The following is a 27213-nucleotide window of genomic DNA, read 5'->3' as shown; positions in this document are numbered from 1 at the left end:
CTTTTCACAATATTCTAATTTTCTGAGATACTGAATTTGGGATTTTCCTTAGTTGTCAGTTATAATCATCAAAATTAAAAGAAATAAACATTTGAAATATATCAGTCTGTGTGTAATGAATGAATATAATATACAAGTTTCACTTTTTGAATGGAATTAGTGAAATAAATCAACTTTTTGATGATATTCTAACTATATGACCAGCACCTGTATACTTTCATACTCTCGTGTTTGTATTATAACATAATGGATAATAGATTATAACAGGATATTCAGTAAGAGAGCAGAACTCACAATGAATTGAAGTGATTGACAGCTCCAATGATTATAAAGTGAGCATTCTTTGATTGCTTTCTGTATATAATTTAATCATAATTTGAATAACAGCTGTTTTTAAAGCTAATATGGAACAATGTAAAGCTGACCAATCAGAACACACCCACACACACACACACACAAACACACTACTACTACTACTACCAAATCCTATGGACAGTTTTTCCCCACCATGTTCTTTGGCTTGCTCACTAAAAGCACTAAACAAATAAAAATGACATGACAGTTTCTAACCTTTGTGTCTCTATTTGTAGGTGTGTAGACTATCTATGAATGTATAGTTGTATGTATTTGACACTGTATAATATTATATGCTTGTCCTTGTGTATCCACAGGCTCTCACATATTTGCAAAATATATAGTTGGACAAACAGTATTTCCAAAATTTAGTCTTTTAGTGATGCTGGACAATTTGAAAATAATGTATTATGACTCAAACACATGGAAAATTGTTTATCGCTATCAGAGTGATTCAAAATGATGAAGAGCAAAGTGATGCTCCTGTTATATTTTGTGAAATGTATTACACCTTGCAAGAGTGATCAAATTATCTTAAGGAGCATCTAAATCACACAGATGGTGAGAGCTATAGCCTACATATCATTATCATCACACAAAACACTTAGGACCATATTTACAGAGATAGCTCGCAAACATCTCTTCAACCTGGGGCATCCTCACATATCCAAATTCACCAAGTGTTACAGCTTGCATGGATTTATATGCAGCAATTTGTGTTTATTGAACAAAAGGACTCAAGAACCAGACAACCAAAATCACATGCGATGAGATTTCTTGCCACAGACAGGCTTAACTTAAGCCTGTCTGTGGCAAGAAATGAAACTAAAAGACTGTTTCATCTGTTTCAGCTTTGTGCAAAGTGAAACATAAACAGTGAGTCTATATGGGCCCATATTAAGGTCAAGACAATACATTATAGGCCTACATTATCTCCTGCGATTACTATTTTTTGTTGGTTTATTTGTTTGTTTTTGTTTTTTAGTTATGAGTGTCACTATAGAATAACAATTTCTTAACTGATGCTTCTATAACTGTATGTTTGACATATTGGTCCATTTTTTACACAGAATTTGCACAATGTGTTAAACAGTTTTCAGATCTTTCCATTTTTGTAGCCATATTTTCATATATTTTATAAATAGTCATATTTTATTTTATAAATAGTAATATATATCATATATCATATAAAATGGTCCTATATTTTATTTTATTTATTCCATTCTGTTTACTTAATTGTTGTTCCTGTAAAGTCTGCCAATGTAGTTATTTTACTGCCTCCACAAATAATTACAAAAAACAAAAAAACACAGCTTTACCAGGTTAGTGTTCCTTACCAGGTTTTCCCTGCCTGTTTCTGGCACACATTTTATTGTTAAAATGACACAAAAGAACATACAACTGTCTGTTGTTATATACCTGTACATACAATTATCAATTTGTATATTTTTATTCCTTATTTACTTGTTCTATTTTTTTTATTCTTCTTTTTATTTTTCTGTGTTTTTTGTTCTGTCACTGTCATTCTGTTGCACTGTAGAAGCTTCTGTCACGAAAACAAATTCCTCGTATGTGTAAACATACCTGGCAATAAAAGCTCATTCTGATTCTGATAAAACAGAGAACTGGCAACAAAAGACTGATAAAATATATTAAGCATTTTACTACAAGTAAAATACTACATTTACATTTTACTACAAGTCTCCGCAGAAAATACAGTTGACTTTGTCCCTTCCTGTATATTGCCTCTATGTTTTTAGTCCAGTTAAGCTTATTGTCAATGTAGACCCCCAGGTATTTGTAGGAGTCCACAATCTCCACATTACAGCCACTTATACAGACAGGAGTGAGTTGTGTCTTTTTCCTCCTGAAGTCATTTACCAAATCTTTTGTTGTTGTAACATTTAGCTGTATGTGATTAGTTCCACACCACTCCACAAAGCTGTTGATAAGTGCCCTTTACTCCATCTCCTGCCCATCCACGATACACCCAACCACAGCAGAGTCATCAGAGGACTTTTGCAGGTGACAATGCTTTGTGTTGTACTGGAAGTCAGACGTGTAAAGGGTGAAAAGAAAGTGAGACAGAACAGTTCCTTGGGGAGCACCTATGTTGCACCTCCCGTGACACACAGTTCCCCAGCCTCACAAATTGTGGTCTGCCTGTGAGATAATAATTATTATGAGATAATTATGCAATTTTCTGTAAATGTCTGATTAAGGACGGTTGTCCTGTGTATGTTTAAATCTCGACTTATGTAAGCATATCTTATATATGCTTAAATGAAAATAAAAATAGTCCTCCGATTGAGAACCGTGCGTAGACAAGACTTTTATTTTGACCTGGCGTTAGACGTCATAAGGCTGCGCCGCTCTCGTCTGGCTCAACAGAGGTTTGTGTTTTAGTATTTAGGGTGTTTAAATCTATTTATACTAGTTTGCAAGTACTATGAAATCAACCGATGAATTGTTATGTGGAGTGTTTGTCCATGTGCCGCTTTACGGTTACGTTTTCAGACCATAATACAAAGGCAAAAATTAAATATAAAACCAAATCAAAACGTTTTGTTTTGTTTTTTTGTAAAATTGCAATTTCCATTTAGACCCCAAAAATACAAATTCAAACTCATTTACTCACACTCACGTCGTTACAAACATGTGATTTTCTTTATTATGTGGAACATATAACATGTTGCATTTGTATTGATATGGTCTAAAAATTTAACTAACTTAAGCGTTACATAAACCCTAATGGTGTATCTCCTTTATGCGTGTTATTTTGTCTGGAATCATATTTCTTTCTATTATTTGTTTTCCTTATTTTAAACATGATATGTCATAACATATAATGTCTAAACATACAGGGGGAAAAAAACTGCTGGTGAAACAACTTGAGATCAGCTTCCATATTAAGATGGCGTTTATTAAAGAAGAGAGTGAAGACATGAGCATTTCAGAGCCATTTCGAGTGAAACGTGAAGATACTGAGGAACAAACAGGTTGGTTCTCAAATCTGAATTATGTAATTATTATTATTATTATTTTTTTTTTAATTTTCACAAATATAAGGTGTTATTTACTAAAATCATAACATCAAAACATCATTTCCACTGGTCATGTAAATTCATGAAAATATTGTAGTGTAAAGATAATTAGCTTTTTTTTTTTTTTTAAATAGTGCAATAATAGCCTACCTTTGCCATAATGCCATAATCATTCACCATGGACACTGTGGAATACAGGGTTACATTCATGCTATGTCTGTTTACAAGATTGTGCTGTCACAATACCAAATTTAAGTAGTTGTTACCAATACCAGTAAAATGTCACCGTTCTCAGTAATAGTTTCAGTATATAACAAAAACTCATCAGAACTCCGTTTTAGTATTTTAACTTTTTGAAGATAAAAAAATAAATGAGTATTTCTGATGCTAATTTAAGTAAATGATACATTAAAACATTAGCATGTAGCCTTCAATTCTTTTTAAATTAAGTAAACATGAAGGCCAAGTGAAAAGTCAATGTAATGATAAGTATAACAAAGAAACAGATGATATGTAATAGAATAAGTGCGCTCTAAAAAATGTACATGTTGGGTTATTTTGACCTAGCTTGTTGGTTTTTATACATTAAAAACCCATTTGGTTTTTTGTTGTTGTTGTTTTTTTGGACAAAGTTAATTTTAAATAATAAAAATGCACTCTAAAATCTCTGTTATATAAATAAGACAGCAACAGCTCATATGCAATATTTTTTATTCAATGGCAAGTCAGTCTTTTACAATCACAAAATACTCAAAAAACATTCAGTAAATATTTTAGGCAACAGCAGTCAATCGGAATCTGTGGGAAGAAAACTGGTAACATAAGCTGTTCCAGTTCATTAAATTACAAACACATATTTATGGTTGAAAAGTTAGCTTCACCTTTGCTTGTGCCAGCTCATCTGTCTGACATTTAAATTTCAATTTCAACCCGTCAAACACATAGTGCGATCAAAGCTGTGTTGCTAGTTCGCTAGATCAGTAGCGCTCCAATTGTGGTCATTGGAGTGCACAGAAACTGTGCTACATATAACAACGTGGTGACGTGTTTCAGCCCTGTTTGCACATTCATTTGGTAGGAGGTGAAACTTCCATGGTGGAGGGGGTGTGAAGCGGTATGTGAGGGGGTTCATCATTTGTATTGACAGTAAAAATTACTCCACTGCTGAGTTACAGTAAAACTTCTCAGCACCTGGGTTAAATAACTGGCTGAACCCAGCATTTGGGTTAAAAAAATTAAATAACCCAACATTTTTTGTAGAAAGTCTGTTAGTCTGCATTCACACTCATTTTAGACTTAAAGCTGCCATAGATTGGAAAACTGTATTTACCTTGGCATAGTTGAATAATAACAGTTCTGTACATGGAAATGACATACCGTGAGCCTCAAACACCATTGTTTCCTCCTTTCTTATGTAAATCTTGTGAATGCAAAAGACATGTCAGCGCAAGCTCACTGACTAGGTACTTTCGCAAAAACTCTTGTTATAATCAAAAACTACAAAACGTATCTCTTATTTAAAATATCTTTATTACTTTGTTAGTTATACATGTCTATGGCTACAATGTTAAACGTTTCTAACACACATTGCAAATGGAAACCTTGATTTCTGTAGTTTTGTATCATTAAACTGGGATTTGCTTTTTTTCACTTTAGACCTGATGCCGCTTAAGGAGGAGAGTCAAGAACTGAATGAAATGGAGGAGAAAGAGCAGTATGAGAAACATGATTTCATAACTGGTGAAAAACTTGGCTTGCAGACTGAAAAGTCACAAAAACTAGTGCAGGAGACAGATTCCAAAAGTTATTTCACCTGCCATCAGTGTGGAAGTGTTTTCGGTTCTGCAGGAAGCCTTAAAGTCCACATACGAATTCACAATGGAGAGAATCCTTTCACTTGTGATCAGTGTGGAAAGAGTTACACTCGAAGCAAAACCTTAAAGCATCACATGAGAATTCACACTGGAGAAAAACCTTTCACATGTGATCAGTGTGGAAAGAGTTTCATACGTAAAGACACCTTTAATTTACACATGAGAATTCACTCAAGAGAGAACTGTTTTATATGTCGTCAGTGTGGAAAAAGTTTCATGTCTTTAGAAGACCTTAACAAGCATGTGATAATTCACTCGGGAGAGAAGCCCTTCCAGTGCCATCAATGTGGAAAGGGGTTCCAAGTAAATAAGGTCCTCAAGAGACACATGATATCTCATACTGGGGAGAAGCTTTTTAAGTGCCATCAGTGTGGAAAGTGTTTAAAACATGAAGAATCCCTCAATTACCACATGAAACTTCACACCGGTGAAAGACGTTTCACCTGCCCTCAATGTGGAAAGGGTTTCATACATAAAGGACACCTCAATGATCACATGAGAATTCACATGAGAGAGAACAGTTTGAAATGCCTTCAATGTGGAACGAGTTTCACAGACAAAAAACAACTGAAAATGCATGAAAATACTCACACCAAAGAGAGGCCTTTCTCCTGCTCTCAGTGTGGAAAGAGTTACACACTTAAAGGAAACCTTAAGACTCACATGAGATCTCACAGCGGAGAGAAGCCTTTAACTTGTTCTCAATGTGGAAAGAGTTTCATACATAAAGGACATCTTAATAGTCACATGAAAATTCACGAAAGAGACAATGATTTCAAGTGCCAACAGTGTGGAAAGAGTTTCACAGACAAGAAACATCTTAAATGGCACGTAAATATTCACAAAGGACAGAAGCCTTTCATGTGCTATCACTGTGGAAGGATTTGTACATGCAAAGCAAACCTCAAGGTTCACTTGCGAATTCACACTGGAGAAAAGCCTTTCTCCTGCCCTCATTGTGGAAAGAGTTTCACATTTAGCGGAAGCCTTAAGATTCACATGAGAATTCACACTGGAGAGAAGCCGTACACATGTCTTCACTGTGAGGAGAGTTTCGTTTATCTAGGACAGCTAAAAAGTCATTTGCAAACTCATTCTGGAGAGGAATTGCAGTGTTCTGATTGTTGCAAGAAGTAATTTAATTGTGATCAATGTAATAAAAAAATGTTGTCATCACACTTAAAGGGCTCATATGATGCGATTTCAAGTTTTCCTTTCTCTTTGGAGTGTTACAAGCTGTTTGTGCATAGATACGATCTTGCAACGAAGTTGCAAAGACTAAAGTCTCAAATCCAAAGAAATATTGTTTATAAAAGTTAAGACTCGTCCACGCCCTCCTAAAACGGCTCATTCAAACACGCCCCCACATGTCTACGTCACTGTGTGGGAATATTTGCATAACACCGCCCAAACGTACACGCAATGAAAGAGGGTGTGATTTTTATTCTCGCTGTAGTATTGTTGCTGCCGCCGGCGTCATGTCCTAGAGACTCTGTGTTTCGTTGTGAAAGCAAAACTACTTTGTTTGGGCTTCCAAAAGAGGACACAACTAGATATCAGTGGTTAAGTTGTGTTAAGGTGGGGCATAGAGGAGCAACAATAATGTACAGTATGTGGAAAATAATGTTTTTTTTTTTTTTATGTAAACCACATAAACATATTGCATTACACCAAATACACAAAATAATGTTCTTTTTAGCAACATCATATGACCCCTTTAAAGATACACCTGAAAAGTCACGCAGACAAGAGACCCTATTTGTGTTCTTTGTGTGGAAAGAAATTTCAATGGCTCTGAAATTTGAGATTGCACAAGAGATTTCATATCCATGTGAAACCTATGACCAGAGCAAGCTACTTAAAACGAAAGCAACAAATCCATACTGGAAAAAAAGCCTGATAAGTTTCAGCATCATGAAAGGTGACTTTTGTGGTGGTTGAGTGATGGTGCCTTAATTGTGTTATGCAAAGCTGCTGTTTTTTGTTTCTTGTCCCATGTCACTGTGATAAACATTAATAATTTTTTTTTTTTTCAGGAAATTTTGTTCTTACGTTATTGTGTTGTATGTGAGGCAACTATTCGTAATGTAGTTTTTTTTCAATGCACTGCCTTTTCTTTGTTACTTTTCTTTAATATCCTACCAAAATAATGAAAACTGCAGTGTGTAATGTAACCAAGTAATAATACTTTGTTTATTAAATGTATACTTGTATTTCCCCGACGCATTTAGAATCATTAAAATTCAAGGCATTCTAAATTATATAAAGTTCCAAACGTAGGTTCGGGAGGAGCCTAATCATTCAGTCCTGTCAAACATCATTATACGAGCCTATATAAGCAGCTCTCATTGCGCGGTCCCAGCGTCAATTCTTCCAGCATCCCTCCACATCCCCATCTCCTCCTCTATTTCTGTTTTTCTTCCTCTAGGTAGTATCGCAGTGCGGGGTTGAACGCCTCAGGTTTGAGCCTCCATTAAGGACAGCAAGCTAAGTTTGTTTACCATTAACCATCAGGACTGGATGGGCAGGGAGAACTCATGAAAGGCGGCATAAATGCCTCTATGTGTTTTATATTTATATAATTTAGTTGATCTATATCGCATGAAGAGTATGTTTTTTTTTCTCCAGTTATCAGCATGTAATGTTGATACAAATGTAATATTGATTTTATACAAGTTTAAAGTTAGCATTAAGTAACTTACATTTTGGACATTATATTGCCTGTTGTTTCTCAATATTGTCAACAAAAACAGTTCCAAACAAAGATCACAACACTGTTTTGCATCTTTGAGCAACACAGGATATGTATTGTGTTCCTTATTGAATCAATCAGCCGTTTGAATGAATCGGTTGAATCTCAATGTCTCACTCATGAACAGCGACTTGCTGACATCTGGCAGTGTTAATTTCACATTTCAACAATTTTTTCATGTTTTAAATAATTTCAAATAGCCTGGTTTTCAACATTTTATGTTTAAAAAAAACATAGGCCTACTTATGCATTTGTAACTAGGTCAAATGCATTCATGTCCCATCTGAGCTACAGTACAGTAAACTGTGTAAATACATCTAAATGCCACTTCAGATGCAGATACCATAATTGTTTTTGTTTGTTTTTTGTAATGAAAGAGACTAAGTACTGGCTGAAGTGCCTCTTATTATTACCCAAAAAACAAAATGGATGAAAGAGTTAAAATTAAATGCAATTTTCTGCTCAAACTGTCTGTGTATAAACATTTTTCTAAATTTATTTGCTTTTCCATTTTGCATTTAGGCTACTTAAGTATGTTTAATTTTCATACCTAAGTAGGCCTACAATAAATATTTCATACTTAAAACTTTTACTCAAGTAATATTCTAAACTTTATTCAAAATTTTCAGGTGAGAAATCTGTACGTTTACTTAACTGTGGCTTTCAGGGCTACTGCATCCACCACTGGAAAACTGTACGTATGTGGACTCATCTGGTCGGTCTGAAAAAGAAGTCAGAAGTTTAAAATAAACGAATAATGGTTAGTGGAACTGCAAACGAATGAAAACAAAACTTGCACATTCAGTATTGTGATATAAAAATGTGTGTTCTATTGCCTTTAAGTTTAGACCAATCCTGAATGGCAGCATAAAGATAATTTGTTGATAAAGAAAGCTTCTGTAACAGTGCATGGTTTCTGAACCTAAACATCAGTATGTTGCTGTTACAGAATCTTGCATTTCAGATGCTGTACTCACTCTATTGAAATTTTTTTTTTTCCAGCACATTAGTGGACAACGTTTTACCAAGCATACACTTTGAATTTTACGCTGAATTTCCTTGACATATTTAATTTGTATTTGTATTATTTTAATGTATAGGCTATACATTTTTATGCAGCGTCTATGATTTTAGGCAGTGTGTGAACGGGACTTTTATTTTGATCTGTCAGTGACATCACACGGCTGGACCGCACTCCTCCGGCTCAACAAAGGTTTGAGTTTTATCACGCTCAAGTATCTGAGGTGTTGAAATCGATACGAATCGATCAATCGATGTGTGGTTTTAACAAGTAATGTGAAATGAATGGATTATGTGAGGTGCCGTGTAACGCTTCAGTTACGTTTTCAGTTAATAGCCAAAACCGTTTTGTCTCCTGCCATTCAATTTTAATCTTCAAAATCTTGACATCAGAAAGTATTTGATTACATTACAGCCTTTTTTATTATTGTATTTTTGTGTCTGAAAACTGAACAAAGGCGTTACACGAACCCTGATAGTTTGTCTCGTAAATGGCTCAATATTTATGAGTGTTATTTGTTTGAGTAAAGCGCATTCATTCATATGTAAATAACAGATTAGATTCGGATTTGTATTTATTTCTGTTAATTGTTTTCCTCATATTAAACAAGACAAAATGTCCAAACATACAGGAACAAGAAACTGAGAACATCTGAGATCCATGTGACATACTATTATCAAGATGGCATTTATTAAAGAGGAGATTGAAGACGTGAGCATTTCAGAAACATTCATAGTGAAAAATGAAGATGCTGAGGATGACACAGGTTGGTTTATTAGTTACTGGTTTGTTTGTTTTTTGTTTTGTTTTGTTTTTGATGTTGGCCTTTAAACAAATGAATGATACATTTGAAAAAAAAAAAAAAAAATGTTGCAATCATTTAAATGGTCATAATGCCAAATATATATTTAAGCTTCATTTGTGTAGCTACATGTAAAGATAAGTTACTAAATAAGTAATGTTACAGGTTGTGTCTACTGTACACAGCTGGCTGAACTTTTGTTTTCTTTAGGGGAATTTCTAATATGAGGGGTGACAGGAAAATTACCATAATGTTTTATGTTAATACTCTTAAAAAAGATAGTTCTTTAAAGGTTCTTATTACAAATAGTAATAGTTCTATTTAGAAACATGTCATCTTGGAGAACCATTTTATGCTGAAATGGTTAATTGTGAAAAAAAAAAAAAAAAAAACCCTGTAACTGTCAAAAAAATTATTTCAAAGCCACCTCATTATCGATTTTCTGGAGTTCAGCCATCCAGCTAAACAGACTGTCAACATACTCTCAGCAGGTACTTGATATCCTCTTTAAAATGTCTTTAAATCTTAATTTTCAAATTGTAACTTGTTTCATCATACTGTCCTTTTTTTCTTAGTTTTTTAACAGCACATACAAATGTGTCATGCTCTGTTCAGTTGATGATACTTCTCTCGTATTCTCCACTAAGCAGGTAAGTGAGAGATACAGAATGTATGGTCCATATTTTTTGTGAGACATAATTAGACATAATTTCTTTTACTTAAACATCTAGAAGAGTGTGATTCTAAAGTCAACCGCGTATTTCTACCCAGACAGATGCTGAACCCCACAGACTCATCTGCCAAGATCAACAGCCACTAATTTTTACAAAAATACATATAATGATAGTCGTGAAGACATCACAGGCAACTGGAAAGATATTTAATTGGAACTTGACCTTCCATTACTTTTATTTTGTTTCTATTTGTATTTGCATGTCTATTTGTTGTATTACGTTTCATTTACTTATTTACTTAGTCTTCATTCATGTTCAAATATCGAGTGTAATTTTTATGCTTTCTTGTAATGACTTTTTAGAGCATTGTCATTTTTTCTATAATTTCCTTTATCAATAAAAAAACATAATTGACATAACTTGCTGTCTTTTTTTTAAACATAAGAGTAAAGTCAAGTCACTATTATTTGTATAGCGCTTTTAACAATGCAAATTGTGTCAAAGCAGCTTTACATCAGCTTGATATAAAGATGGGTGGCTTTATATCAGCTTTACAGTATTTAGACGGGGAAATAGTGTGTTGAAATAGTGTCATTCTCCTCTGGCCAGAGAAAATCAGCAGTTTAAATCTAGGCTAGAGCAGAGTCAGATTGTGCAGAGGACTCATCTGGTTCCTGTGGTCTTGTCCCGATGGCCGTCTAGGAGACAGGGTCTTCTTCACTGGGGATCAGTCTCTGGGGCTCATCTAGTTGTCCTGGTCTCCGCTGATGTTCAGGGCTGTAGAGGTCATCTCTAGGTGCTGTACCACCATCTGATCTGGATGCGGACTGGATCCGGGTGGCTGCAGTGACCTCGGAATAAGAAAGAAACAGACTAATATTAGCGTAGATGCCATTCTTCTAACGATGTAACAAGTACATCGGGTGTTTTGGGAAGTGTTACCGGTTCCGGTTGACCTAATTAATGCAGCCTAACAATCCTTTAACGGATTTGAATTATAGAAATGCGATAGTGTATTATGTGTAAACCAGGTTAAAGAGATGGGTCTTTAATCTAGATTTAAACTGACAGAGTGTGTCTGCTTCCCGAACAGTGTTAGGTAGATTGTTCCAGAGTTTGGGCGCTAAATAGGAAAACGATCTCCCGCCCGCAGTTGATTTTGATATTCTAGGTATTATCAAATGGCCAGAGTTTTGAGAACGCAGCGGACGTGAAGGACTATAATGCGATAAGAGCTCACTCAAATACTGAGGTGCCAAAACATTCAGGGCCTTATAGGTAATTAGCAAGATCTTAAAATGTATACGATGTTTAATAGGAGCCAGTGCAGTGTTGACAGAACCGGGCTAATGTGGTCATACTTCCTGGTTCTAGTAAGAATTCTAACTGTTGCATTTTGAACCAGCTGGAGTTTGTTTATTAAACGTGCAGAGCAACCACCCAGTAAAGCATTACAATGATCTAGCCTCGAGGTCATGAACGCACAAATTAATGTTTCTGCATTTGACATTGAGAGCATAGGTCGTAATTTAGATATATTTTTAAGATGGAAAAATGCTAGAAACATGTTTTTCGAAGGAAAGATTGCTATCAAAAAGTACGCCTAGGTTCCCTAGCTGATGACGAAGAATTTACAGAGCAGCCATCAAGTATTAGACAGTGATCTATGTTATTACATGCAAAAGTTTTTGGTCCAATAATTAACACCTCTGTTTTTTCAGAATTTAGCAGTAAGAAATTGCTAGTCATCCAGTTTTTGATATCAACTGTACATTTCGTTAGTTTTGCAAATTGGTAAGTTTCATCAGGTCGTGAAGAAATATAGAGCTGAGTATCATCAGCATAACAGTGAAAGCTAACACCATGTTTCCTAATGATATCTCCCAAGGGTAACATGTAAAGCATGAAAAGTAAGGGGCCAAGTACTGAGCCTTGAGGTACTCCATACTGCACTTGTGATTGGTATGATACCTCTTCATTTACTGCCACAAATTGATGGCCATCTTCAACCATGCCAGTGCACTTCCTCTAATGCCAACATAATTTTCTAGTCTATTTAAAAGAATGTTGTGGATAAGAGGATGCAATGTATAAACGGCCTTAGACCAGGCAGATAGAGGGTAAAAAAAAAAAATCATAATATTAATAAATAAAAACTAATATTAATAAAACTAAACTATTATTTAAAAGGAAATGAACCTTATAACAAGTGTTTTCAAGTATTGCTGAAAGATGCAGAACCTTAATCTGGTGCCCTTTTGAACCTTTTTTTTCTTAAAAGTGCATAGCTTAGGTAATGTGTTGTCATATTGCACTTGATGTCTGAGCAGAACTCTTATGCCTTACAAGTCAAATTGGTTTGTCATCAAGTAAATACAGTTTTGAAATCAGACTGCTCAATGAATATCAATGAGTGATTCATATCGTTCACCACAGACATTGGAATATGGGTTTACATACACATGTACAAGAGATATGAACATTTAGATCAGTGTTGGGAAGGTTACTTTGGAAATGTAATAGGTTACAGATTACAAGTTACCCTATTTAAAATGTAATTAGTAGTGTAACTATTTCAGTTACTTTATTAAAGTAATGTAACTGATTACATTTGATTACTTTTTGATTACTTTTCTAAATTTCTAATGTTTTCAACTGTTAATCATTTTCAAACATTTAAAGCAGACAGGGTTAACCTTACAGTAGGACTCAACACTGATTACTTTCAAAATCCTTCATCTCTTGAATTAAGAGTACTTGAATTGAAAGCACCTCTTTTTACTTTGAGATCATTCTGAGGTTAAAACGGATTTAAAACCATGACAAGAAAATAGTTTAATAGCTATAATACTGTTTTTAAAATCAAATCTTACCAATTTGCATGGCTATGACAGGAAACACTGACATTTAACAATTCTTTGGAAAAAAACAGTTAATCTTAAAGCATATACATAAGCCCAAATAGGAAATAAAACAATTATCGAATAAGCATGTGTCCTATTCTTTGTACTAAAATCCTGACACATTGGTGTGTCATATTTAAAGCAGTCAAAGCAATTTATGAAAGAAGTCAATTAAATCTGTATGTGGGTGGGTGTGAGTGATTTGCACTGATTTACATGCTGTAGACCACTTTAGCTTTATAATAAAAAAGGGTTATTTGATTTTATAATAGCATATTATGCATACAAGTAATAGCAATTTATTTAGAATCCAAAAATCCTTACATCAGTGACCTAAATGATCATACATTAACTGTTGCAGGTATCTAGATTTGCTTATTTACCATTAATATGATAATGGAAGAATTAACCTTTAGTACACTGAATAAATATAGCAGTTTGATGTCAGTTACTTTGTGCAATTTAACTGAGTTAACTTGTATTTTTCTTTTTTCCACCTTAGACCTGGTGGTGATGAAAGTGGAAAGTCAAGAACTGTATGAAATGGAGGAGGAAGATCCATACGATAAACATCACGGAGAAAAACTTTGCTCGCAGACTGAAAAGGAGCCCTCTCAAAAAAAATCTCGAAAGAAAAGTTTTAAAAACTGTTACATCTGTCCTCAATGTGGCAGGAATTTCACTTATGAAAAAAGCCTTAAAAAACATGAGTTAATGCACAATGTGCAGTGCCCTTTCACCTGCCAACAGTGTGGGAACATTTTCACTACGAACGGAAGCCTTAAAAACCACATGAGAATTCACACCGGAGAGAAGCCTTTCACATGTAATCAGTGCGGAAAGAGTTACACACGAAGTAAGACCTTAAAGGATCACATGAGGATTCACACTGGAGAAAGGCCTTTTAAGTGTGATCAGTGTGGAAAGAGTTACATACGAAGCAAAACCTTAAAGGATCACATGAGAATTCACACTGGAGAAAGACCTTTCAAATGCGATCAGTGCGGAAAGAGTTTCATACATAAAGTAACCCTTAATTTACACAAGAGAATTCACTTAAGAGAGAGCCATTTTATCTGCCATCAGTGTGGAAAAAGTTTCAAAGACATAGAACGCCTTAACAGGCATGTGATAATTCACTCTGGAGAGAAGCCCTTCAAATGCCAGCAATGTGGAAAGGGGTTCCAAATAAAAAACAACCTAAAGGCACATATGAGATGTCACATCGAGGAAAAGCCTTTCAAGTGCCATCAATGTGGAAAGTGTCTAAAACATGAAACATCCCTCAATTACCACATGAGACTTCACACTGGAGAAAGGCCTTTCACCTGCCTTCAGTGTGGAAAGAGTTTCATTCTTGAAGGACAACTCAGTCGTCACATAAGATACATTCACACCGAGGAGAAGCCTTTCGTGTGCCATTACTGTGGAAGGATTTGTGAAAGCAAATCAAACCTTAAGATTCACATTCAAGTTCACACAGGAGAAAAGCCTTTCTCTTGCCCTCAGTGTGGAAAGAGTTTCATACATAAAGGTCTCCTTAATTATCACATGAGGCTTCACACTGGAGAAAAGCCCTTCAGCTGCCATCATTGTGGCATGAGTTTCAGATATAAAGGACTTCTTAATGGTCACGTGAGAAGTGTTCACACCAATGAGAAGCCTTTTACGTGCCATCACTGTGGAAGGATTTGTGAAAGCAAATCTAAACTTCAGATTCACATGCGAATTCACACTGGAGAAAAGCCGTTCTCCTGTCCTTGTGGTAAAAGTTTCGCTCTTAAAGGAAACCTTACGGCTCACATGAGGCTTCACACTGGAGACCGGCCTTACATGTGCGTTCAGTGTGAGAAGAGTTTCGCCTATCTAAGACAGCTGAAAAGTCATTTGCAAACTCATTTTGGAGAGAAATCCCAGTGTTCTGAATGTGGCAAGAAGTTTGCAAAAACAAGCAATTTCAAAAATCATCTGCGCATTCACTCGGGACTAAGGCCATTTCATTGTGATCGATGTAATAAAAAATTTCTTTTGCCAACACACTTAGAGATACACCTGAAAAGTCACGCAGACAAGAGACCCTATTTGTGTTCTTTGTGTAAAAAGAGATTTAAATGGCTGTGCAATTTAAGATCGCACAAGAGATTTCATATCCGTAAACCTATTTCCAAAGCAACCTACTTGAAACGAAAGCAACTACTCCATACTGGAGAAAAACCTGACACTGTAAAAAGTGGTGGTCATGGGATGGCGCCTTAATTGTGTTAAAGTTACTGCTCTTGATCAGTTTTAAGTCATGTTTTGGAGCTACAAAGTGTCATGGCTGGACATTTCTGATACTGTTGTGGGGTTATGAGTGGGGATGGAGGAGACACTGCATTAAGGTTTTTTGCAGTTTTACTCGTTTGTAGGGGCAAAATATTAATCCACTTGAAAACATAGACCTTTTATATAAGCATAATCAATCCTACATTTAACTCTTAAATGTATTTCAGTAGCATTTTGCAACCAATATCTTTCGAACTTTCTAGTGAGTTGGATATATTAAAATCTCACATTTGACTTTAGTCTGCATCAGTTTAGCAACTAGTAAACCAGTTCTTCTTTAACAGTGGGTAGGAGGCTGTGTGGAGTAGCGTACCAATTTAGTGAAAGTGTATATGCTTTCGTTTAAATGTGCTCTTATGAATAGCCTGTAAACCATTCTGTTGTTTGTTTTGTGTTTGTTGACTTGACATGGCTTCATTTTCCTCTCTCGAATTCCTAACATTTTAAGTCAACATTCAAACACATATAACATTTTATGCACTGGTGGATTTATAGCCTGTCAGTCAACATTACAGTGCCACCCTCAGGCTGAATTACACAAGGACGCTAGACCTCTTCCAAAAGTGTGTCTGCATGTGTTCAGTGATTAACGTAATAAATACAAATAACGTATCAATGTAATATATATCATAATATATATGAAATATATAATGTAAGCTAGCGCTATGACCCAGATTCATAGCTGCTATTGGTACTCATGAGTGAATTTCAAATACAGACCCTTAATGTGATTTTTTTTTTTATTACGAAAATTGAGCAAGTATATAAAACAAGTGTCCAAATTCATCTTCATGCCTTATCCCAATTCACTGTGGCAAGCCTATAATATTAATTCAGATTTTGCACTGTCGAGTCGATTATTTTCCTACATTATTTTTGTATATTCTCGTCATCTCTATAAACACTTGTCCAGTTATTATGTGTGTGATGCATGTTGCTACAATAAATAGTGTTGTTTGACTAGCTAGGAAACTGTATATGTGAATGACGAAAAATCGGTTTCACGCTTATCATTCTAAACAAGGCATAAATATCTTTTTACCATCAGAATGTTTCATGTAGCCTACTTTTGTATTTTTTACTGCATATGTATGCTACTATTCATATTGTACCTTTTTTTCAATGTGCTGCCTTTTCTACTTTTCTTTGATATTTGATCAGAATAACCGAAACTGTATGCTATGTATGGACTCATCTTTCAAATCAGAAAATGTCAAGTTTTAAATAAACAAGACTTGGAATTTCAGTCATAAACTTGCATAACTTTGGAACAATGGTTAAAAATGAATAGACTACGGCTATTATTGGGAACTGCAAACATGACACAAGTGAGAACAATGAAAAAAAATGCAGTAATGATTTAAATGAGGTTTGGCAATTGCTATTTGCACTGAGTGTTAAAGATTGTGACATACAAATACATCGAGACCTAAATCTCAGCATGAGAACCGATGAGTTAACAGTAACCTTCGTGCCCCCCAGCGGTCAACAGGGAAAGTCCAGACAGGCGTTACTAAAGCTCAGAAAAGGGGGTCTTAGCCGGTGTTCTGTCGATTTGTGCTACCCTGTCAGATTTTGCTACCTCCCATTAAAACAGTAGGTAGTACAATTCGACAACGAGAAATGCTACCTGTCAAATTATGATTTATTAATGTCTACACCTACCACAACCCTAAACCTACCCTTACAGTAATGCAAATAGACTACAGTAATTATGTGTTATAATCGCGGTTGTGGCTAGAAGGGATACAGCTACCGGAAATCAACAATAAATATTTTTTTTCTACCTATTAGATTGTGTTTTATTAATGTCTACACCTACCCATACAGTAATGCATATACATGAAATATTGTTGTTCAGCATGAGAAAAAAAGACGCAATATTGATTTGCGCATGCGCAGTAGGATAAAATGTCAGGACACCCGTTTGAAGAGGCTCGAGAAAACAAACACTACTGTACACAGACAGTAATGCTCTTTTATATATCTACTGTCATATTTTTCAGCTGTTAGAGCAGGTAAATCAGATTACAGATGTTCTTTGTGCTTTTAGAGATGTGCTTAACCATTCGCCGTAGATAGTATAGGCTATGTGAACTACTAAAAGTAGAAAACGGTTAGAAGCATTTCATCACAATATAGTGCAACTTGTGCAACAATATAGCACAAGATGTGTTTAAATCATCTCTTTTCATTTTGCCATTTTATTCAGATAAAAAAAAAAAACGCCTCCTCGAAAGTGAAACTATACAAGCGAAAGTCATAGAGTTTGCCGAGTGCATTCTCGTTTATCACAAAATGTCTCATATGACACCATATTATACCTGTATTACTATTTTCCAAAGGTTCTCACTCACTGATGGCGTTGGCAACATATATAATCGGACAGACACCATTTCTAGAGTTCAGTGCTGTAGTGATGCTGGATGATCTTCATGTGATGTACTATGACTCGATCACACGGCAAGCTGTCCATCGTTCTTATGATGATTCAAAACACTACAATGAAGAGAAAAGTGATGCTGGTGTCATATTTCGTGATATGTACAACGACATGAAAGGTCGGGCATTTTATCTTAAGGAGCACCTAAATCACACAGACGGTGAGAACATTAACGTGCATATAAATTGTAAATGATGGTAATGTAAATCAATACCAGTAGGCTACTAACTGTTGTTTTCATCCTTTTAAAGGTGTACATGTTCACCAGAGACTTGCTGGATGTGAATTGTTGAATGATGATAAACCAGGTCCACTTCAGACATGGGATGCTTTTGATAAAAAAAATAAAGAGGAGTTCATTTTCAAGGAGGAGAAAAATCATTTCCAAATTGAATTGCAATGGATAATGTGGGACAATTTATATGCTCATATTAATTTTTTATATAAAAACATACAGGTGCATCTCAATAAATTAGAATGTTGTGAAAAAGTTCATTTTTTCTTGTAAGTTATTTCAAAAAGTGAAACTTTCATATATTTTAGATTCATTGCATGTAAAGTAAAACATTTCAAAAGTTATTTTTGTTTTAATTTTGATGATTAGAGCTTACAGCTCATGAAAGTCAAAAATCAGCATCTCAAAATATTAGAATATTTACATTTGAGTTTTAATTAATGATTATCCCTACAGTATAAATTCCGGGTATCTCTTGTTCTTTGAAACCACAATAATGGAGAAGACTGCTGACTTGGCAATGATCCAGAAGACGAACATTGACGCCCTCCACAAAGAGGGTAAGTCACAGAGGGTCATTACTGAAAGGTGTGGCTGTTTACAGAGTGCTGTATCAAAGCATATTAAATGCAAAGTTGACTGGAAGGAAGAATTTGGGTAGGAAAAAGTGCACAGGCAACAGGGATGACTGCAAGCTTGACAATACTGTCAAGCAAAGCTGATTCAAACACTTGTGAGAGCTTCACAAGGAGTGGACCGAAGCTGAAGTCAGTGCATCAAGAGTCACCACGCTCAGACGTCTTCAGGAAAAGGGCTGCCAAGCCACTTCTGAACCAGAGACAACGACAAAAGCGTCTTACCTGGGCTGTGGAGAAAAAGAACTGGACTATTGCTCAGTGGTCCAAGGTCCTCTTTTCAGATGAAAGTAAATTTTGCATTTCATTTGGAAATTAAGGTCCCAGAGTCTGGAGGAAGAGTGGAGAGGCACAGAATCCATGTTGCTTGAAGTCCAGTGTGAAGTTTCCACAGTCTGTGATGATTTGGGCTGCCATGTCATCTGCTGGTGTTGGTCCACTGTGTTTTCTGAAGTCCACAGTCTACGCAGCCATCTACCAGGAAATTTTAGAACACTTCATGCTTCCTTCTGCTGACAAGCTTTTTAAAGATGCTGATTTCATTTTCCAGCAGGATTTGGCACCTGCCCACACTGCCAAAGGTACCAAAAGCTGGTTCAATGACCATAGTGTTACTGTGCTTGACTGGCCAGCAAACTCACCAGACCTGAACCCCATAGAGAATCTATGGGGCATTGTCAAGAGGAAGATGAGAAACACCAGACCCAACAATGCAGATGACCTGAAGGCCGCTATCAAAGCAACCTGGGCTTCCATACCACCTCAGCAGTGCCACAAACTGATCACCTCCATGCCACGCCGAATTGAGGCAGTAATTAAAGCAAAAGGAGCCCCTACAAAGTATTGAGTACATATAGAGTAAATGAACATACTTTCCAGAAGGCCAACAATTCACTAAAAATGTTTTTTTATTGGTCTTATGAAGTATTCTAATTTGTTGAGATAGTGAATTGGTGGGTTTTTGTTAAATGTGAGGCTAAATCATCACAATTAAAAGAACCAAAGACTTAAACTACTTCAGTCTGTGTGCATGGAATTTATTTAATATACGAGTTTCACAATTTGAGTTGAATTACTGAAATAAATGAACTTTTCCACGACATTCTAATTTATTGAGATGCACCTGTATATCATCCTGTTTGTATTAAAGTTTTGCAGAGTTACCTGCAAATGAAAAAGAACAATGTGATGAGAAAAGGTGAGAGAACCTGCAAGCTGATCTTTATACACAAAGCTGTTAGTGTGGATTGATGTGACAGTAGTTTTCTATAACCTTCTCTGTAGTGAAACCCAGAGTCAGACTCATGAGGAAGACGCTCTCAGACTCTCAAGGGCTTCAGATCAGCTGTCTGGCCACTGGTTTTTACCCCCGTCACATTAACCTGACCCTGTTCAGAGATGGTCAGCCTGTGGATGATGATCAGATCACAGGAGGAGAGATTCTGCCCAACGGAGACGGAACTTACCAGATGAGGAAGAGTTTGGTGATCAGTGAAGAAGAGCTACATGAGGAATATAAATACAACTGCACAACGAAGCACCTCAGTCTGGACAACAAACTGGACATTACATTTGGTAAACAAAATTGCAATTTTAAAGTAGATATCAGGTTTAATAACAAAACTGTATCTGTGTGCATCTTATTATGTATGTATTTATTTATTTATTTATAATTCACCCCAGTTTCAGATGTGGCTGAATCTGATCCAGGATCCTTCAGTCAGCCTGTAGTTTTCAGTGTGCTGATGTTCATGTGTGGGGCTGTTCTCATCATAACTGCACTCATCATATGGAGGAGGAGACGAGCTGCTGGTAAATGTTCTGTTAAGTTCAGTTAATTACATCTAATGCTCAGTTAGAAACCAAACATCAGTTCCTTTAGAGACACTTTTTCAAACACCATATTCAGTTTCATGTTGGTGTTAACTTCCCCATTCTTATATGCAGGACGAGGCTCTGAGGCGTCACAGTATAAATACTTCTCTACTTCATGTGAGAGCTGTGTTTTATGACGTCATAGATGCAACATCATTTTAAGGTTAATTTTGCACATTGATAACCAAAAGATTATTTTCTTTATTTTAGCTTCCATGCAAGATGAAACATGAAAATTGAGTCTATTTGGTCAAGAAAATACATGCAAAACTTTTTAATTTGCTTGGTGGATGCCATTTAGATTTTATGATAATGATATTTTCTGATACTGAAATTGAGCTTGCCTCAGTTCACGCTAAATAATTCAGTCAATTTCTTTCATCTGGAAGATACAAATTGATACAATTCTGTTTGTATTTTACAAAACCAATATATATAAAAAATTTAAAAAAGTCAGAGACCGGAACTAGTGAACACCCCTCACATAACCTCACATATTAAATGCTTACTGTCATGAGTCCGGGTCCACGATGCTCCCCCTCACCACCAGAGGTCGCCAGCTCCCGTCTTCCCGGACTCATTTGCCATTACCACACACACCTGCCACTGATCACACTCCCAGCCAGCTGTTCCCCATCACAATTGGACTATTTATACGCCTCACTCCCCCTACTCTGTCTGGTGAGATTATATTGTTATTTGTAATTGTAGTTCTGGTCTGTCTATGCTCTATGGACACAAGCACTGTGTTGCCGTCAGTTGTGTCCCGTCTGTTGTGTCTCCTGTTTTGTTTTTGCCTTGTTGGCTTTTCTGTTTATTATTATTAAATTAGTTTTTCCCTGCATTTGGACCCTGATCTTGTTCTTGCCTTGCACATCCCTACCGTGCCGTGACAGAATCTCACCAGCAAACATGGGTCCAGCAGGGAAATTCCTCAACGTCCGCCAGGGAGACCGCAGCATTGAGGATTACGCCAGGGACTTTGTGGGAGTGGCTCGCCAGTCGGCTGCGGAGAGGACCTGCCTCATGATCTTTTCTGGGAGGCTAGCCGAGCCCTTCAAGTCCCTTATGCCTTATTGGCACCCCAGTCACTGGAGGAGTATATCAATCGGGCTCTGTACTTGAGAGGCTCATCCTCCAGGGTGGAGTTCGCTGTGGAGCCCGTTCACCGTTCTCTCGGAGCGGCAAGCAAGGAGACTTCACAGGTCTCGTCAGTTGTTCCCAGAACATCATGCCCATTCCTGGGCCGTCCAGGGCTGATACGCTGCGTGCAGGATCCCCGCTGATGTCATTGCGAGCGGTGTGGTCTGCTCGCGGTCCTCAGCGGCGGTGCCTGCTCACGATCGTCTTGAAGCGGCGGTGGCGTTCACGATCCTCACAGGATCCCGGCGGCGGTGCCCGCTCACGATCGTCAGCGGCGGTGGCGTTCACGATCGTCAAGCGGCGGTGGCGTTCACGATCCTCACAGGATCCCGGCGGCGGTGCCCGCTCACGATCGTCAGCGGCGGTGGCCGTTCACGATCGTCGAGCGGCGGTGGCCGTTCACGATCGTCCAGCGGCGGTGGCGTTCACGATCGTCGGCGGCGGTGGCCGTTCACGATCGTCCGGCGGCGGTGCCCGCACACAGGGTTCCCAAGGCGGTGTCCGCTCACAAGGTTCAGGCGGCGGGTCCGCTCACAAGGTTCAGGCGGCGGGTCCGCTCACAAGGTTCCAGGCGGCGGTGTCCGCCACGATCTCACAGGATCCCGGCGGCGGTGGCGTTCACGATCGTCGGCGGCGGTGTCCGCTCACGATCGTCGAAGCGGCGGTGTCCGCTCACGATCCTCACAGGATCCCGGCGGCGGTGTCCGCTCATGATCGTCGAAGCGGCGGTGTCCGCTCACGATCGCCCCAGCGGCGGTGTCCGCTCACGATCATCGGCAGCGGTGTCCGCTCACGATCCTCACAGGATCCCAGCGGCGGTGGCCGTTCACGATCGTCCAAGCGGCGGTGTCTGCTCACGATCGTCGAGCGGCGGTGTCCGCTCACGATCTCACAGGATCCCGGCGGCGGTGGCGTTCACGATCCTCACAGGATCCCGAAGCGGCGGTGTCCGTTCACGATCGTCCCGAAGCGGCGGTGTCCGATCACGATCGTCCCGAAGCGGCGGTGTCCGTTCACGATCCTCACAGGATCCCGGCGGCGGTGTCCGCTCACGATCATCCCGAAGCAGCGGTGTCCGCTCACGATCCTCACAGGATCCCCGAAGCGGCGGTGTCCACTCACGATCGTCCCGAAGCGGCGGTGTCCGCTCACGATCGTCCCGAAGCGGCGGTGTCCGCTCACGATCGTCCCGAAGCGGCGGTGTCCGCTCACGATCCTCACAGGATCCCCGAAGCGGCGGTGTCTGCTCACAAAGCTCCCGAGGCGGCGGTGTCCGCACACAGGGTTCCCGAGGCGGCGGTGTCCGCACACAAGGTTCCCGTGGCGGCGGTGTCCACTCACAAAGCTCCCGAGGCGGCGGTGTCCGCACACAGGGTTCCCGAGGCGGCAGTAGCCGTTCACGATCGTCCCGAAACGGCAGTAGCCGTTCACGATCGTCCCGAGGCGGCGGTGTCCGCACACAAGGTTCCCGAAGCGGCGGTAGCCGATCACGATCGTCCCGAGGCGGCGGTGTCCGCACACAAGGTTCCCGAGGCGGCGGTGTCCGCACACAAGGTTCCCGAGGCGGCGGTGTCCGCACACAAAGCTCCCGAAGCGGCGGTGCCCGCTCACGAACCTCTCGAGGTGGCGGTTCCCGCTCACGAACCTCTCGAGGCGGCGGTGCCCGCACACAAGGTTCCCGAGGCGGCGGTGTCCGCACACAAAGCTCCCGAAGCGGCGGTGCCCGCTCACGAACCTCTCGAGGTGGCGGTTCCCGCTCACGAACCTCTCGGCGGTGCCCGCACACAAGGTTCCCGAGGCGGCGGTGTCCGCACACAAAGCTCCCGAAGCGGCGGTGCCCGCTCACGAACCTCTCGAGGCGGCGGTGCCCGCTCACAGTTCCTCCGAGACGGCGGTGCCCGCTCACAAACCTCTCGAGGTGGCGGTTCCCGCTCACGAACCTCTCGAGGCGGCGGTGCCCGCTCACCGTTCCTCCGAGGCGGCGGTGCCCGATCACAGTTCCTCCGAGGCGGCGGTGCCCGCTCACGAACCTATCGAGGCGGCGGTGCCCGCTCACAGTTCCTCCGAGGCGGCGGTGCCCGCTCACGATCCTCTCGAGGTGGCGTTTCCCGCTCACGAACCTCTCGAGGCGGCGGTGCCCGCTACGGTGTGGCCGCTGGTTCTGCCCTGGGTCCCCATCCCTCCGGCGCTGCCTCAGTCCCCAGGTCCCCCTCCAGCACACGGACCTGATCTTGTTCTTGCCTTGCACATCCCTACCGTGCCGTGACACTTACAAAATACATACCAGTAAATAGGCCTTTTGCAAGGCTTTCTGGCATGCCATTAAATCTCAACAAGAGGAGAAGGTGCTCCTGGACAGTTTCACAGAGTATGAAAATATGGGCCAAATTGTTCAACATTTCATCTTTAAATATGGGACAATCCTGTATTTTATGAGACTGATAGCATTTCATTCATTCATTAATTTGTTTATTTATTTATGTTGGGGGGCATCACTGGACCAACTGGACCAGTAGAAGTGGACTGGACCACAGCAGGTATGTCAGTTTGCATGTCTTTTTGAACTGCTTAATGGTATTTCAAAAAAAGAAGGCAGCAGTAGCAATGCAAATGTTCAATATTGATAAACAGTAACATGTAGTATGTTTAGACCCCATTTATCAAATTGTCTTTCTTAATGTTATATCAATGAAATAAAAAATCAGTCAGACAGAATGAATTTTCATACTAAGATATTTTTTAATGTGAAAGTGATGTTAACTGTTGTTTTCATCATTTTATCATCATTCATTTTAAATCATGTGCGTAACTCAGATGCATATTGTCAGGAGTCCGGGCCCTGCATTTCTCCCTCTCACAACCAGAGGTCACTATCTCCCGGATTCATTTCCCCAAACTCCACTCACCTCATTAATTCATTTGTCCCAGCTGTTTTGTCTGAGATGTTAGCGTGTCTCTAATAAGATCGGTCACAAACATGATTCCTGCACGATCGAATGTGTAGCGTCTTATTAACTCACTGTCGTGCATTGTGTGTAAGACATTTCTTCTCCCTCTTCATGTTTCGTCCATTTTCTCCACTGCTAAAGAAACTCTTAAGCTTCTTAAAAGTCCTCGTCCGTACTCCTAACAATTTTGGACCTTAAGACCTCTTTTAAGGGTTAAGATGCTTTCTGAATTACTTTTTTCTTTACTAGGATCTTTTCTTTAATTTTAAGGGGAAACACCCACATTTCTAAGAATTTTATTAGAATTTTGATACTAGGAGCAACTCTTAGCCCTAAGATTTTTCATGAATACGGGCCGTGGTCTTTAACCCAGACCTATTATCCAACACAGATGGATCTCAGTTAACTGCTGCAATAGCATAAACCTCTCCTGATATTTTAATAACAATTACAAAAGAATAAAATAAAGTATATTTCTTTACCTTTTGAAACTTAGAAGGGTTCAATTTGAGCAGATAATTTTACCATCACTGTCATCCTCAGAGCACACTTCCCAAGTTCATTCAGCAATTGGCTCATATTCGCAATCTCAAACGATTTCAATGACTTCAGAATCAATATTTTCCACCATCAAATAACAGTTACACTTATATTTCATTGGGTACAGTAATTGCTCTGCAGTACAGCCATTCAAGCCAGTTAAAGTTTTGCTGATGATAGGCCAATTGTTTTGTTTTATGCCTTTGGTACAAGTGAAACATCACGTCATCATTGTCTATCAAACATTGCCACCTTGAAGAATAAAGGTGAATTGCAATTATTGAGTCACCAGAAAAAAAATAATAACAAATAAAAAATTAAAATAAAGAAATCAGAAAACAGACATTCTTTTACATTTTTATTATTTTTTTATTGTTATATTGCTTATAATGAATAGATTGAGTAATACTGAGAATGTTGACGTCTAACTTTAAATAATGAAACAGGGAGAGGGAAGTGAATGATGTCCCGGGTCGCTAAAGACCCGAGGTATATACATTTAAGCCAGGCATTTGAGGGTTAAACCATGTCCAAGTAAGGTAAAAATGACTCCCGGGATACAGGCTGCATGTACATACAGTATGGTACAATGTCTGCCTACCATACTTTATTTCTATTTTGACGAATATTTGGGGGAAAGAAAATATTGGTGTGTGCAACATGAAGTTACACACACTAATCAACACCATAAGAGTGTGCTTTAAAATAGCTCTAGTCATATCTTGACGTTACACCACCTATCCCTCTGTCAAGATCACTAACTCCACCTCCACACCTTGTTTCTATCTCACTCCCAGTGTGAAAAAAGTTTACAGACTAAATAAAAGTTTTACAGTCTCTTCCGTGTTGAGAATGTGAAAGATACTCTTTGACTGCCATTTGAAAACTGAAAAGACACCTGCACTGTTTTCTGAAGTACCTGGATTAATTAGCCTATTTGAGAGAATGCTCATTTTTGTGGGTATGTTGTTATTTTGGACAGTCGTTAACGCAGGTAAGTCAGCCTGCTTTTAGCTTCTGTTTAAACCATACGTGCAGTCATAAATCTGTAGTTTTGTATGTCAGTTTGTAAAATTGCTTGTGTATTTGTGTGTGCCTTGTAAATCCAGCTGCAAAAGATCAGCTTACTTTTTGCTTGATAGTTTTCTTGGTTTTAAGAACACTAACCAGTGAAGGTTTTTTTTTTTTTTTTTACGAAAATACTGGGATATTTTGCTAGCAGAATGGGATTCAGTCGTGTAAGCAATTGAGGAAAAAACTGTATCCTATAGTGAAAACTGCCAAGGAAATTGAAGTAGCCAGAGTTAAAATAAAAAGGGTGACAGTAATGCTGTCTCTCAGTATATATGCAGCGCTACAATAAGGTTATTGTTAGGATTTAGGACTTGTTTATGGTTGTGTAATCAGCTCTAAGATTATCGACCAATGAAACCTTTAGAATCGGCTGGGGGGGGCGGAGCTTGCGCTTATCTAGATTGGTGGGAAAAATCACGCCAGATTACATTTGCATACAAATAAAATATATTTATGGTATTTCTTTTTGACCTTTCTGTAGCTGTAGTTGTATAGTTGTAGGCTAGTCTTATGCAATGGTATAGTTTAAGACAACTCTAATATTGCATGCTTTTCCAGGTGTATCCACAGG

At 38.7% G+C, this 27213-nt stretch overlaps 3 protein-coding genes across 6 annotated transcripts; all 3 read left to right on the top strand.

Annotated features, from left to right (window-relative positions):
* The first annotated feature begins 2668 nt into the window (after positions 1–2668).
* On the top strand, positions 2669–8585 carry LOC131545769 (gastrula zinc finger protein XlCGF57.1-like). Of its 2 annotated transcripts, XM_058784890.1 has the most exons (3): positions 2669–2747; positions 3219–3353; positions 5055–8585. In XM_058784890.1, exons 2-3 carry the CDS (start codon positions 3269–3271, stop codon positions 6407–6409), a joined length of 1440 nt encoding a protein of 479 aa, XP_058640873.1. In that variant the 5' UTR covers positions 2669–2747; positions 3219–3268; the 3' UTR covers positions 6410–8585. The 2 variants fall into 2 exon arrangements, with proteins under 2 accessions (XP_058640873.1, XP_058640872.1); XM_058784889.1 differs by lacking the exon at positions 2669–2747 and having other exon boundaries at positions 2760–3353.
* Positions 8586–9189: 604 nt separating this feature from the next.
* LOC131545247 (gastrula zinc finger protein XlCGF26.1-like) lies at positions 9190–16970 on the top strand. Of its 3 annotated transcripts, XR_009272375.1 has the most exons (4): positions 9327–9811; positions 10271–10338; positions 10423–10497; positions 10619–11124. XR_009272375.1 is itself a non-coding variant. In XM_058783886.1 (3 exons), the coding sequence occupies exons 2-3, from the start codon at positions 9727–9729 to the stop codon at positions 15678–15680; spliced, it is 1839 nt and encodes a 612-aa protein (XP_058639869.1). In that variant the 5' UTR covers positions 9190–9237; positions 9677–9726; the 3' UTR covers positions 15681–16962. The 3 variants fall into 3 exon arrangements, 2 of the variants coding, with proteins under 2 accessions (XP_058639869.1, XP_058639870.1); XM_058783886.1 differs by lacking the exons at positions 10271–10338; positions 10423–10497; positions 10619–11124 and adding exons at positions 9190–9237; positions 13927–16962 and having other exon boundaries at positions 9677–9811; XM_058783887.1 differs by lacking the exons at positions 10271–10338; positions 10423–10497; positions 10619–11124 and adding exons at positions 9271–9315; positions 13927–16970 and having other exon boundaries at positions 9677–9811.
* A 1198-nt stretch (positions 16971–18168) lies between these two features.
* LOC131546085 (DLA class I histocompatibility antigen, A9/A9 alpha chain-like) lies at positions 18169–21074 on the top strand. The gene is made up of 5 exons (XM_058785408.1): positions 18169–18352; positions 20213–20260; positions 20347–20637; positions 20746–20874; positions 21010–21074. The coding sequence occupies exons 1-5, from the start codon at positions 18169–18171 to the stop codon at positions 21072–21074; spliced, it is 717 nt and encodes a 238-aa protein (XP_058641391.1).
* The last annotated feature ends 6139 nt before the right edge of the window (positions 21075–27213 follow it).

Source organism: Onychostoma macrolepis, chromosome 08 (genome assembly GCF_012432095.1).
Source record: "Onychostoma macrolepis isolate SWU-2019 chromosome 08, ASM1243209v1, whole genome shotgun sequence".
NCBI lineage: Eukaryota > Metazoa > Chordata > Actinopteri > Cypriniformes > Cyprinidae > Onychostoma > Onychostoma macrolepis.
This window is presented reverse-complemented; position numbering and strand designations above follow the sequence as displayed.

What these genes read in the sequence shown, in the direction of transcription:
- LOC131546085 (XM_058785408.1), top strand. Translation starts at nt 18,169, where the DNA reads ATGCTGGATGATCTTCATGTGATGTACTATGACTCGATCACACGGCAA. An exon ending in CAAACTGGACATTACATTTG is followed by an intron (nt 20,638 to 20,745) that starts GTAAACAAAATT and finishes AATTCACCCCAG; the next exon opens with TTTCAGATGTGGCTGAATCT. An exon ending in GAGGAGGAGACGAGCTGCTG is followed by an intron (nt 20,875 to 21,009) that starts GTAAATGTTCTG and finishes TCTTATATGCAG; the next exon opens with GACGAGGCTCTGAGGCGTCA.
- LOC131545769 (XM_058784889.1), top strand. Translation starts at nt 3,203, where the DNA reads ATGTCTAAACATACAGGGGGAAAAAAACTGCTGGTGAAACAACTTGAG. An exon ending in AGATACTGAGGAACAAACAG is followed by an intron (nt 3,354 to 5,054) that starts GTTGGTTCTCAA and finishes TTTTCACTTTAG; the next exon opens with ACCTGATGCCGCTTAAGGAG.
- LOC131545247 (XM_058783887.1), top strand. Translation starts at nt 9,727, where the DNA reads ATGGCATTTATTAAAGAGGAGATTGAAGACGTGAGCATTTCAGAAACA. An exon ending in AGATGCTGAGGATGACACAG is followed by an intron (nt 9,812 to 13,926) that starts GTTGGTTTATTA and finishes TTTCCACCTTAG; the next exon opens with ACCTGGTGGTGATGAAAGTG.